The 14,355-nt window shown below is 35.7% G+C and overlaps 2 protein-coding genes across 5 annotated transcripts in view; one reads left to right on the top strand and one right to left on the bottom strand.

Annotated features, from left to right (window-relative positions):
• The window catches only part of COG5 (component of oligomeric golgi complex 5), a 174,171-nt gene that overhangs the window by 131,401 nt on the left and 28,415 nt on the right, over nt 1-14,355 (bottom strand). The gene's annotated exons all lie outside the window — the stretch shown is intronic.
• On the top strand, nt 7,704-13,807 carry GPR22 (G protein-coupled receptor 22). 4 transcript variants are annotated; one of them, XM_071423908.1, is made up of 4 exons: nt 7,704-7,820; nt 7,968-8,220; nt 9,235-10,290; nt 12,199-13,807. In XM_071423908.1, the coding sequence occupies exon 4, from the start codon at nt 12,224-12,226 to the stop codon at nt 13,523-13,525; it is 1,302 nt and encodes a 433-aa protein (XP_071280009.1). In that variant the 5' UTR covers nt 7,704-7,820; nt 7,968-8,220; nt 9,235-10,290; nt 12,199-12,223; the 3' UTR covers nt 13,526-13,807. The 4 variants fall into 4 exon arrangements, with proteins under 4 accessions (XP_071280009.1, XP_071280011.1, XP_071280008.1 ...); XM_071423910.1 differs by lacking the exon at nt 7,704-7,820 and having other exon boundaries at nt 7,827-8,220; nt 10,123-10,290; XM_071423907.1 differs by lacking the exon at nt 7,704-7,820 and having other exon boundaries at nt 7,827-8,220.

The following is a 14,355-nucleotide window of genomic DNA, read 5'->3' as shown; positions in this document are numbered from 1 at the left end:
TACCTGTGTCAGAATGGCAATTTCTCTTTTAGAACGACAGCATGATAACAGGAAGTCAGTAGGTAATAACTCACAAGGTTTTCCTGTTGATGGGTTGTTGCTGTTGCTACTCCTCGTCTTCCACATTTCCTCCAGGAGCTCCTAACCCAAGGTATTATTTTGCAGAGCTGCTAGCCTACCTAGAAATAGTGAAGCTTCTCACTTTGAAAGGTACCAGAAATTATGCACATAACATTTTTCCTTTTTCCTATTCCAACTACATTTCATAGCTCCTACCACGGCAACTCATGCTACCTATATGTTTTAAAATTGATTATGTAGATCATTAGTGAAGGCTGCTGAAGAATTTGACAAGCTTTTTCTCCATAAACCTGTATTTGCTCATCATCCATCACCGCAATAAAAACGTCTTGAACAACCATTTTAAATTTCACAAGATTTTATTAGTAAAATAAAACATTAGGCTTCAAGCCTAATGACTGCAAAGCCAGCTCCAGGCATCAACCATATACAGTGCAAAACAGTATTCCCTTCCTCAGACATACCACTGACACTACTGCTCTCAGCCTTCTCCCAAAAAACAGCAAATGAAAGCATTTTTCATACAAGCTGTGGTTTGCTTCAGTATTACAGTAAGTGATTTCAAAGACAACAATTATGCAGTGAGGTTAAAAATACTTTAGAAGATGGAAAAAAACTGAAACTATGGTTTAGGCACAAAAATCCTTGATATTTGAGAGCTTCACAGACAAAATTATTTCTTCATATGTATGCGTATGCATGCATTTTAACTCAGTTTAGGTATTTATTTTAGATTCTACAGCTACAATAGAAAAATACTTTTTTTTTTAAAACCCAAAAAATCTGAAGGGGTTTATATTTTTCTTTCATTTATCCACTTAAGAAAGTAAGAGATGTTTTCCAATAATCAATAAAAATTAAACTATATTATGGATACAAATTATGAAAATGAATGAACCCAAACAACAGAGGAAGAACAAAAATAAACTGAATATGATACCAACACAAATCTAAATTTAGATCAACATGCACATCAATCAAATGAATATTTTTTTTAGTAGAGGAAATGTGAAGCCAACACACTGTACTAAATTAGTTCAATTTCCATGTTATTATGCATTTATCATTATAGCTTATTAAACTATTTAAACTTCTCTCACATGTCTTTTTATGGCACTACATAAACAGATTTTCTACCAGTTTCCCTGAACAACCTTGTAAAAACAACTGAAGAACCAAGGTGGCAAAGAGGGAACAACCGAGTCATTTATCATTTAAAAAATCAGACAAGAAAATGTACTGCATATAATTTTTCAGATTTTGAGAATTTAATTTGTGGAATATCACCACTGTCAGACTGATGAGGAGAACTACCTACATTTGAACCGAACACAGATGCTGACATTATTTTAACTGCTTATATCAAGCATTCACAACAAGGGGGGGGGGAATCTAACTACTGTCCTTAGGTTTTATTTTGTTGTCTGAAGAAGGCAAAGTATGTTCCTGTCACATGCAGAGTTACTGAACTTTGATTTTAAGGGTAGTAAGCCTACTGGTTCCTTTTCACACACTTTGTAGTCTTTCCAAACTGATTCAGCCAAGCCCAAGCAGCTACTTTATCGAGACTGACACATATGAAGTCACCCTTGTGGTAACCCTTACACTGTTGTGTTAGCCTTAAAAAAATTGAAGGGACATGACAGTTGATACCTATTCATGTTGTGTTCACTCTTTACAAGGCAATTAGGATCCTAAGGTTTGCCTCCTAATTTCAGCTAGAATATTGCTCACTACTAGGCACACCATGTGAACACTTTCTCTTAATTAAGAGACAATGGTACTGCCTTTCTAGTTTACAAAATTACTAGAAACAAAGTCTATCCATGATCTCTGCTGAATAAACAACTCTAGAGAAAATCTTCTTGTTTTCTCATTTTGTTTTAAATTAGCAATTCCACTTGAAGGATATTACAGCAGGAAGGTTTGTAACCAAACCCCTGCATTAGAGGACTGTAACAGGGCAGCTAGTGCTGCTCCTACTGCTGCCCATCCTGCACACCTGGCTACTCACGACTTTCACAACAAGAGTATTTGAAAGAGAATCCTGAACCAGATCCTGAAGTTTCAACCCTGCATGTTAACTTCAGCTGCCTCCCAATCCAAAGCAACATAATCAGCCAGGCAGAACACTTCCTGACAGGTCTACACAGAGGCTGCTGTGCAATGCACAAATACAGAGCTGCCAGGAGCTGGGACTTGGAGGTGCTGGGCAACACAGCCAACCAGCAGCAGGCAACAGCACTGAAAACTTCCTCCAACATGCAAAATACCTTCATGAAAGAAAGGTAAGCAATCCAAGGGGACTTCAAACCACAAGGCAGTATTTCCTCATTCTACAGCTCCACAGCATCAGGACTCCAGCTCCAGAACATTTCAGCTACTATGCTAAACCACTTTGCAACTTTGGGAACAAATGTTCTTTCAGGCACGCTTTCCCAAGGCTCACACAATGCGAGCAGGTGCCTTTTTTATTTGTATGTTCAAAGCAATACAAAAGATACGATGTCAGAATTCCAAAAGCCTTTCCATAATAATGAAAATCCTCACTAAAATTCAGTAACAATTACCAACTTCGAACTAAGAATATTTTACAAAAGCAGAAATCTCTCAAGTTCTCAGAATACTCAAAGCACAATTGTAATCAAGGAGAAACCAAATTCATAGCAGTATTACAATTTTGAAGAAAAATGAAAAAATATCTTTAAATTTATAGTCACAAATTAACTTTTGCCAAAAACTACTACAACATAGAGCACCACTCATTATGAGTGTTTATACTAGAGGACAAACCACCTCCATGGAAAAAAGCCAGAGTGAGACGGATGTTATTTAAATTACTGTTAAATTTACCAGCCATACTTCCCTCCTGAGCATAACTGATAGTGCCTTTTTTTTTTATTTCTACTAAAATGTTTAATTAATTGTGCAATAATGCGCTATGACCATGATTTACCTGTACTACTTAACCAAATGTATTGCTATGAAACAAAAATGATGCCTTCCCTACATATGAGTGATAGCCAGCAATGGTTTTGCAATTCTTCTTTGGTATCACCTCATTGTGCAAAACTAAAACAAGATACATGTTTGGTATTAATAGCTAAAGGGCATTCTCTAACTTACACATTTCCTCATGAGTACAGAACCTTCCAGTGCTGAAAAGGTCAATAATTGTTCTAACATGGAATACTACTGAACAAATAACCTATGCCTAATAGTTATACAGACCCAAAGGAATCTTATAAGACATTCTTATTCCATGGCAAAAGTAGTTAATTTTTCCATACTTAAGCTGCTATGCTATCATTAACTCTGAATCTTGAAAATTAATATGTACACATTATATATAAAAATACATAAACATGTAAAATCTATATACTATTATATTTTTTATATATCATTTATATATTATCTATTCTATGCCTATTTTAAAATACTTTTCTTTGTGCTGCTTCCAAAAGTATTCATCGTTGTAAATACAAGAGGAAGCACAGTGAAACAACATACAATTAATCTGGAAAATCCAGATTTTTCCAGGGATGTAATTCTGCAGCGGCAGAACTGAGATCAACAATGTACCATGTGCAGGACTGTTTTCTGTCAAGGGAAACATGAATGTTAGAAAAGTGGAAAAAAAAAACCCTCACAAAACCCAACCTAAATAAGTCATTATAAAAATAACAAAACAAAGCAAGATGGGAATCAATAGTAAGGGAGAAAAAGAAATAAACTTTAAGGGTAAGACACCGAATGGAAAATTAATTTTTTGGATGTCAGTCCTTGCTGCAGAAAAGGAATAATAGCCTTAGAACAGTTCTCTATAGATTAAAGAAATGAGAATAAAGTACTTGAGCCAAAAGAAAGAAAAGACCATGTTACCATCCGAGTCAGAATGGTATCTACAAATTCTAACAGAATCTTTTTCATCTATTCACCATATCACTCTTAAATAATAATAAAAACCTTTATGACTAGATCTTGTGTATGGGTCAAGAGTCAACATTTACATAAAAGCATGCTCCAGCATGATCCAGGCCAGCAAGCTGTAATTTCAGTATCAGGTAGAAAGCAGAACACATTTACAAATTCAGCATAACAAGGGCACATCAGTACGACTCCCAGACTCAAACAGCTATTATCCATTGCTTCTTTTCCCTTGATACTATAGAAATTACTGGATTTTCATCAATTTCTAACAAAATTCTTTGCAACTGACTATTGAGGAAACTGATATACAACAAGGTAAGAAACAATTTTAGACATAGTTCACAGACTGCTAGAACAGATACAAATCACAAAATATTCAGAAGAGCGAGGTTAGAATTGGCATGACACTCCTCAGAGTAGGTAAATGAAAGGTACAGAGGAGCTATCTAGTTGGAATTGTGCAGATACACCATGTAAATAATGCTGAACAACAATCCCAGGGCAGGATATCCAAAACCACACAATATTCATTTTCTAAAACAACTTGAGCTCTAAAGACACTATGTGGCACTAAAAAAAACTGTATGAGTTAGGATCTCAAGTCTCTTGCTAATATGAAAACAGATGACATTTTTAGACCCAGACGCAGTAAAATTCTAAATAGTCACTAAATGAGCAGCAATATTCAGAGAAGGAAACAAGATGCGCAGTACAAAGAAAGAAAGTGTTGCTGAAACAGTCAGGAAGAAAAAAGAATAATGCAGAGAACAAGGGAAGTGAGCAGACACAGTCTCACAACTGTGCCAATAAAGATCTTCATGAAGAAGATCCATGACATCTGGATGTTAAAATAGTCTGCAGTAGGTTTATGTAAAGTTAAACTATAAAACACATTAAAAGAATTCTAAAGCTCCAAAACCAAGGACTCTGGTAGAAAAACATTAGAACTGGGTACTTCATTTGGCCCTGCTCGACCTTTTGAGCCTAATGAGTCTTTTCTAACAAACTAAGCTTATTTAAAGCACTGCAGTTCAAGAAACTGATTCAAGGTGATCTTATAAACTAAACAGCAGAGCTTTGACCTTCACACCTAGAGATGACCTGCCATGGTTAGGGAATGCAGTAACAGTCAATGTTGGGACATTACTTCTCTGTGCAGAAAGTAAGACAGTAGATAAAAGAAGAGGACCAAAAAATACACTACAACTTGCAAATTTCTGGATTTCCTCCACTCAGCAAACCAGAAAAATATACTCACACATACAGCTATGACTCCTGAATTGGATTTAGAAGTGCTACAGGGGTGTGTGTTATGGCAATTGCCATTATCTCTACCCCTGTGCACCCAGAGTCCCTTTACATGCACATGCCTCTACACCCTTGTGCTCCACTCTGATTCAAGCTCCTGCCTCTCTGCATTTCTTTTCCCCCCACATCAGACCCAGCAGCCTCAACCCTTCACAGTCTATTCTCTGTTACCATCTGGATCTTCCTTTCCCCTTGTGCTGCCATTCTCAATCCTAAGACTCTTCATTAACAGTCTCCTGGTTTAGGACTCCTGCTGTTCCCTGATACTTCTACCTTCTCATTACCTTTTCACCCCACTTTTCAATACCCTAAAAGCCAAAATACCAGTCAAATTCTTTCTCCCATCTGTACTGATATAGAAACAGGTATAAGAACAGCACATTTTCTGTTTATCCTGGGTGCCTGCACATGGCTCCTTTTGCCCACTCTTCCCTATCTACCCTTTGAGGATGAAGTCATCTGTTCACACCATCTTAACTAGCATCTGCACAGCAATGGCTTATAAGCATGTCTATCCATCCACCTACTCCTGATTGCCTCCATATGGTACTCCTTCTTTTCTTGATTTTGTCTCCAGAAAACTTAAGCTTAATATATGTTCACAACTCAGCTCCTTATCACTCCTCTCAAACACTTTTTGCAGATAAAACTTCTGCCAATATCACCTCCTGTCATATAGGTAGTCTTTTGTGACCCCTTTGCCTGCCTTTGAACCATATATTCATGATATACCCAAAATCCTGTTACAATCTTCCTCTGTGTGTACATCTTTTTCTAACAGAACAACTCATCCAATACCTCCATCTTTGTTCAGGCACACACTGAAGAATTAGAAAGGGAGATGGAGATTCATCTGTTTAAATTTAGACAGGCTTCCTTACTTATCCTTAGTCATACTGAAAGTGAAGCAAGTAAATCTCTTTAATATATTAGTATTTATGCTTTCATTTCGGGAATCCTCTTTATCACATCACCTTTAAGAGCTATGCTGGTATCATTGTTTCAAGCTCTTGAGAGGCAGATGATACAGGGACTGCTCAAAGGGCTCAATCAGCTGCTACTCAGCACAGCCAGCTGGTACCCAGTGATCTCTGTTCAAAGTTTCTGCAATCTTTATTTACATGGTTTCTGAATGCAGGAGACTATGGAACAGGAAAAAATAAATAAAGCATGCTGTTACCTAAAGATAAATAATATATTGGATATCTGGCTGAAAGAAAAAGTAAAGAAAAGAAATAAAGACATCTGAGTTACACAACTGCATTATGTATTTGCATTAACAACCTAAAACCAGAGGACTCCATCAAAATTTGACCCAAACTACCATCTTAACACAGTTACTTATGTAAGAAGTTACTTATGTATTTAACATTTAGTACTTTATCACATCTTACAAAAAACCTTAAAAATCTTTTAAATCATGGCGAAAAAAAGTCCCACATTCATGTGAGATTATAAACTACCTATAGGACAATTTATACTCAGATATTCTTAAACTAATTGTTTCAGCAAACCAATTTTGAAAAATATTATTTTGGGGTTTATACTGAAATGATTTCCAAGGTTTATTTAGCACCAGTACTAATTAAAACAGGTATTGTGCTACACTTCTCATTACACGGTTGTGAGCATTGCTTATGCTGATGGAGCAGATTCAGAAGTAAGTGACAAAACAAAAAGTGAAAACAAAGACATCCCTTGCAAAGTGAAGGTCAAGAACATCATGCAAGAAAGACATCCTTACAAAAACCTGTCAAGTCTCTAGCAAAATTCATGTGGAACATGCAAGTTTTTTTAGAAATTTACATTTCACCAAAATTAATAACCTCCACAACTATACATACATTGTAGATAGTGATGGATCCTAAAAATATTTTTTTTCTGATCATGAATCAACCAAATCATCACGTCTGAATAATTATCAGGGTCTGAATAATCTTTTTTAAGATTAAATAAATTTTCTTAATATACATGTGGGTATCAAGTTATCCTGAATATAAATTATTGCTACAAAACCTAGATGACCACTTGCATGTAAACACGTACGGTGAAATTCAGCATGGCTTAAAGAGGCAGTATTATTTCAGAATGTTCTTAAGACATGAAAAATCAACCAACCAAAACAAATAAACAAACAAAAAAATCAAACAAAAACTCAAACACCTAAAAGGCTCAGAAATAGAAAGTAGGCAAATATAGACTGTAGTAAGCTTTTAAAGTAATAACCGTTTAATCCCTCTTTTTTTCCTCAGTGCCATGTGGTTTCCAGCGTACACAAAGTAAAGAGTGAAAAGGTAAAAATAAAACAGGCATACCCTTAATATATTCCAGAATTCATAAATCATTTGTAAATTTAGTCCTTTTATAAAAGAATCCTTATATAAATTGGGGGGAGGGAGGGCATCAATCCCATATATGAAGCACAATTAAAGCCCAACATCACTGACCAATCAAAATTAGTGAATGCACTGCATCTCTCTGCAGTGAGGAGAAGCGACAAGGTAGGCTGTCATTCTGCAAAAGCTGCCCATCGCAAGCTTTCCTCTCAGAAGCACTGCTCTTCTTTTTTAGAAAGCCTGAATCTCAGTGGTGTCTCTGGAGACAAGAAGCCTTCAGTATGTTAAATTACTTTCATTATGTATTTTCAGATGCTTATTGATTCTACCGTAGGAAGAGTGGGAGACTGCAGCAGCCTGTAAACCAGAACTAAAGCAATTGTATACATGAGCAGTATGCTGAAACAATGGCACAGTACAGGCACAAATTTTCATTAAGGTCATTTTTTGAAGATATGCTTATTACCCTGTTTCCCTTCTACTCTGCTAACAAGTGAACAAAATGAATCCCTCCAACCTGGAACTGCTTCACCTGCATCGAGAATTTCCCAAATCTTTAGTGGAGGTAAGACCTGTTCCTTATTATGATATGCAGAATAAGCAACATTAAATCAAATTAAAAATTGGAGAATAAAAAGGCAAGAGATCAGATTCAACTTATATTAAGCAGTAATATATTGTTGTATTTGAGACCAGGAAATATTTAAATGCTATTTCCCCTTCCTCATTAAAAATATAATGATAGAAAAATGTTATTCTGTATGAAAGTCTTATAGAATATTAAGAACCTGTTTTGTTTGTACAACATGAAGACAGTACAGTTTATGCTTATACAGTATTGGGGAAAACAACTACATAGAGCAACCGGGAATATGCTTTTCCTCCCTCAGCAGTATTTCCAAATATTGGCAGTTAAATACGTTTCAGATTTATTCAGTTACTCTTCGAAGGATCAGACAGTCTGTAATTAGTGCATACTTATTGCTTTATGAAGGTTGGTTCATATGACTAATCTCTGATTGCTCAAGAAATCCCCCTTTTTTGTTGTTTTTTTTTTAAACTTATTTCTTTCATTATCCTATACATACAAGCCATTTATTAAAAGCATGGATTTGCTAACCATGTATTTCAAGAAAGGAAAGTATAACAGTGTGCAAATTAAACAAAAGAGTATTTTTTAAAAGGCTCATTAACTCTGTTCAGTTTCTCATTAAAAGACAAGAGAGTTGTATGTATAAACTACCTGCTCACCAGAGCTATAAAACTACGTTTTCTAGCTTTAGTCACAGACACTGCATCCAACAGTTAGTGCTTCTAGCCAGGATTTTTTGTAACCTGTACTATCTGGAGAACAGGAAACTTATCCAAAAAACCTAAATTAATGTAAGCTGGCAGAAGAATATGATTTTACTAGCAAATAGAGAGCAGGCAAACTGATTTTCTATGTAATCTATAAGGTCCATTTTTAGAGATCCTTTATTCATGAAATAAGTGATATTAGAAAATACATTCTTGCATTACTTTATTTTTTTTAAATTATAGCCCTACTTTTAACCTTTTTTTTCCTCCCCTTCACAAGGGCATGCAGCAACTAATTCAGTTTTACTACTGACAATATGAAGAATGCAGTTGACCGGGTATCTTTGTAGCTGTATGACCTACGAGCAGCAGGATGCATCCCTAAAATGTATTCTTAAGACATAAAGGAATTAAAAACAAAACATGGAACACACTTGCATTACCATTTACGTGCATGACACTTCAACAATATACATGGAAGACTAACACATCTGCTCAGATTTTCATTAAAAGAAGAGTGCAATGATTGATTCTTAAAATGGTGAGCATTTCTTAAAGAGGGATTTATAATTTAAAACCAGAATTGTGGAAACTACTGATGCATGAAGAGACAATGAAACATGAAATCCCAAAAGGAGAATATGCATACTTCATCAGCAAGCTGAATAAAGGTTTAACCAAGCTTTTTCAATACTACTCATTAAATAACTTACTTGTCATAATGACTAATGGATATTTTTCTCTCAATTTTATGATGTTATGTATTCTCCTTAAATCAAAATAAACCAAATTAGGTAACCCATGGTTACTCTCAAAGCACATGAACTGGATTTTATGATGTATAGCAACTTCTTTCACTAAGCCATCACTCAAAAGTAATGAGCAGGAATATCACAGAAAGAAATACGCAACCATAAACTAAGGATGTCTACACACACTCTGAAAACTGAGATCAGAAAATACTATTCTCTAAACCTGGAAAATAAAAACAGGCTTCTACAAAATGCATCAGGGGAAGGAAATTAACATCACTTAAAAGAAGGTTTATTTGTTATTGCTGGCTTGAAACTCAGAACAGACACACAGAATATGCCCTGGTCTGTAGAAGTATCTGAGGCAATTAAGAAGTCCCCATGTTTAATCAGAACTTTTTGCTGCTGAACTGCAGGAACAAAAAAAAGGAAAACAAGAAAACCTGCAAGAAATGAAATCAGAGCTCAGCTACCACTTGATTTCCAGGGTACAGTGCGTGTCAGAGATCTGTCAGTGACAGCATGTGTCAGTGTCTGCCCAGCTGCTGCCACGCTGTGCCAGGCCCCTGAGGCACAGAGAACAGGTAGGTGCCCCGCGCTGCCCGCGCGGCGCTGGGGGAACGAGCTCCTGGCCACACAGCTCTGCTCCCCTAAACCCAGCAACGCACCCAGGAGGTGATGCTTAATCTATTCATGGCGACCTAACACAGCTGAGGTTGTCTGTTTTCACAAAAACTCGGTTGCTGTAATGTGAGGGTGAGACTATCATATGTTTTAGCAGATCTGCTTTTGATTTCTTCCTGGCTTTTGCTAATACAAAAGAACTTCATTTATTCAACAATGTATTTGGAATGGTTTCTTGAAACCCATTCACAGCCAGGACAGCATACAAGAGGAGATCATATCCCTGAGGGTTAATGTAAGACAGATAGAGGTTGCCTAAATTAGAAATGAAACAAAGCTTTTGAAATATTTCTTGTTTCATTTCACACCTGAGAGTAATACGTTCTAATTTACATCTTTTTTATTTAAGAGGTACATGTGAAATAGCTGTTGAAGAATACCAAGAATTTTCATCATACAATTTGCAATTAATAGTATTGTTCAACTGAAGCTTTTCAGAACTGCAGCTGAAATCCATTTGCATACTGTATCCCAAGTGTGCTTAATTCATACTTTCATTTTAAAAGAGCTCAGTTTTGTTCACCTTAGTGCTATCCATTTTAATGTATTCAGAATAGAACAAAGGTCGACATTCAAATTTATTTTCATGCCAAATATGTCCCCTCTTAAATTTAAAGCTACCTAGAGAAAAAAAAACCCTCCAGTATCATAACAAGAAATTGAATAACCTCTCTTTTATTTAGTCAATCAATTACAAACTCAAGAGCTGGCTGACGATATAAATCATACAAACATCAGGTATTACATGCAGATGCTATATTTAGGACTTACCCGCATGTGTAAAACTAAGCAGATGAAACAAAAAATAAAAAATCTGCTAGATAAAATAAATACCTTTCTGATCCTTACTTATTCCTAAGAGAAACATGCTATGTATGTAAATCTGCTTGGTTTAATTGCAGTTTGTATTAAATAAAAAAACCAAACCAAACCAAAATCAAAAACCTGAAAGAGACAATTTTCTTTTTAAATATTATTTGCTGAAATTATTCCCTTAAATATATTCTGGAATAAAATCAAATACTCTTCCATTCCATGTAGGCATAGATTTCTTGAAGCAATTAAAAATTCAAATCAGAAAAAGGAAATGTAGTATTGTGTAATAACTCAATTTCCCAAACCCATATAAGTTTTGCATTTGAAATTATATATACTTATATAAAGCTCTTGTAGTGGCAAGCATCATACAGATAGATGCTCAGAAGATTAAAATTAACAGAAGGTTTAAACTCTGTAAAAATCTGGTGAATTACAGAACATCACATTTCAGTCCACAGCACTACCGTAAACCTTACAAGAAAGAGGTAGATAAATTGACATAAATAATTTAAACGTCCTTTTTATGATACATCAGCAACAGTGCTCCATGTTCCTATCACTTTTTTTTCCACAAGAGCTTTTTAAAATGATCTCGATCACTAATTTGTTAATACTTAACAACATTCTTCTAAAATGACCCTCAAAGCAATACAAAGGCTATGCACAAAGTATGGTTTATTCAACAAATGAGCCCTTTGTGAAAAACCACATCACTATAAACAAAGGCTTGCCTCCCTAAGTGGAAGCTTTTCACTATTTTTCCTTTTTTCAAACAAATCCTGCTTTCTTTCAAAAAGCAAAGACTTTATTCTACATCTTCAGGCTTTTGAGTCCATGCCAATTAAACCTCTAAATATACTGTAAATGAAGAGTTTGGTTAGAATATTGCTTCCCCCCCCCCCCCCCCCCCTCCTCCTTCCCCAGCATTTATCTCCAATAAGTGTTTAAAAAAGAAATCAAATAGTTCCATATTTTATTTCACCTTTCAGGAGAAAAACCAGCTGCAACAAAAGAATGTGTTTGTCCCCCATCCTGGAAGTCAACATGCAGTCCGAATCTAACATTACAGTTCGAGATGCCATTGATGACATCGATACCAACATGTACCAACCACTGTCATATCCATTAAGCTTTCAAGTTTCTCTCACTGGATTTTTGATGTTAGAAATTGTTTTGGGACTTGGCAGCAACCTCACCGTTCTGGTACTTTACTGTATGAAATCCAACTTAATCAATTCTGTCAGTAACATAATTACAATGAACCTTCATGTACTTGATGTAATAATTTGTGTGGGATGTATTCCTCTAACTATAGTTATCCTTCTGCTTTCACTGGAGAGTAACACTGCTCTCATCTGCTGCTTCCATGAGGCTTGTGTCTCTTTTGCAAGCGTTTCAACTGCAATCAATGTCTTCGCTATCACACTGGACCGATACGACATCTCTGTAAAACCTGCTAATCGAATCCTGACCATGGGAAGGGCTGTGATATTAATGACATCGATATGGATCATTTCACTGTTTTCCTTCCTGATTCCTTTCATTGAAGTCAACTTCTTCAGTCTTCAAAGTGCAAGCACTTGGGAAAATAAGACACTTCTGTGCGTGAGTACAAACGAGTATCACACTGAACTAGGAATGTACTACCACATTCTCGTTCAGATCCCAATATTTTTCTTCACTGTTGTAGTAATGCTAATTACATACACCAAAATACTCCAGGCCCTAAATATTCGGATTGGTACAAGATTTACAACGGGACAAAAGAAGAAAAATAGAAAGAAAAAAACTATTTCTTTGACCACGCAGCATGAGACTACGGATGTGTCCCACAGCAGCGCAGGAAAAAACGTCGTCTTTGGAGTAAGGACTTCCGTGTCCGTCATAATTGCTTTGCGCCGAGCTGTGAAACGGCACCGGGAGCGGCGAGAACGGCAAAAGAGAGTCTTCAGAATGTCCCTTCTGATCATCTCAACCTTCCTTCTCTGCTGGACACCCATCTCTGTTTTAAACACCACTATCTTATGTTTGGGCCCAAGTGACCTTTTGGTAAAGTTGAGATTATGTTTTCTAGTAATGGCATATGGAACAACTATATTTCACCCTCTACTTTACGCATTCACGAGGCAAAAGTTTCAGAAAGTTCTGAAAAGTAAGATGAAAAAGCGAGTTGTTTCAATAGTGGAAGCAGATCCCATGCCAAATAACGCTGTAATACACAACTCATGGATAGAGCCTAAAAGGAACAAAAAGATTACCTTTGAAGACAGCGAAGTAAGACAGAAATGTTTAGTACCTCAGGTTGTCACTGACTAGATTTCAGTAGTCACCAAAACACATCAAATGGAATATTTGAACAAATTGTAAAAAAAAATACTGCCAAATAAGAAAAACTTTTTTAACTATTGGCGAGACTGTATATTTTCAATATATATGTTAAATAGAGTAGGTCTTGTATATTCAATTTCTTCATTATGTAAGATATATGTTGCATGGCTGTTTGTTAGCGTAACACCATGTGTATATTTGTCAAAAATATTCAAGTCCTCTTTTTTTAGAAAATAAATAGCCTTAAAGAAGTGCAAACTTTTAAAAATATTTGTATGGCTCAGTTTCTCTGTAAATATAAAATAATTTTTAAGCAAAAATTGCACTTGGGAATAATTTTCTATAGCACAAATTCACCATTTTGTACAATATGGTTTTTTAATTTAATTCATAAACAATATTGATCAGAGTATTCTGAATATTATGCAGCTACAACCTGGATGCATTTTGACCTCATATTTAGATATTCCACTTATTTCAATCTTCTCCAGCATGTGACTACCATGCACAGAAAAAGCCATTTACATTACGTCCTTCAGTGAATGGTTCCGAAACTTTCGATATGGGGAAAAAAATTCATACTGGTCCAAAAATTGACAGTACTCTTAAGAAAAGTAAAAAGTTTTGCATATGCAATCTCAGATCTAAAATTTCTACATGGAAAATACACAACTTTGAATAATTACAAAGGACAGGGTAATTACTAATTACAAAGTAAAAGGCTAAATGAAGGCAAAAAGCATGGATGAGAAAATTATTTGCCTGATGCTAAAGGACAACCAACCGAGTCAATCCTGTGCAAAGGTTTAGATTTTTCA

The sequence above is a fragment of the Agelaius tricolor genome, unplaced genomic scaffold, assembly GCF_023055355.1.
Source record: "Agelaius tricolor isolate 1412-34295 unplaced genomic scaffold, bAgeTri1.0.p SCAF_3, whole genome shotgun sequence".
NCBI lineage: Eukaryota > Metazoa > Chordata > Aves > Passeriformes > Icteridae > Agelaius > Agelaius tricolor.
This window is presented reverse-complemented; position numbering and strand designations above follow the sequence as displayed.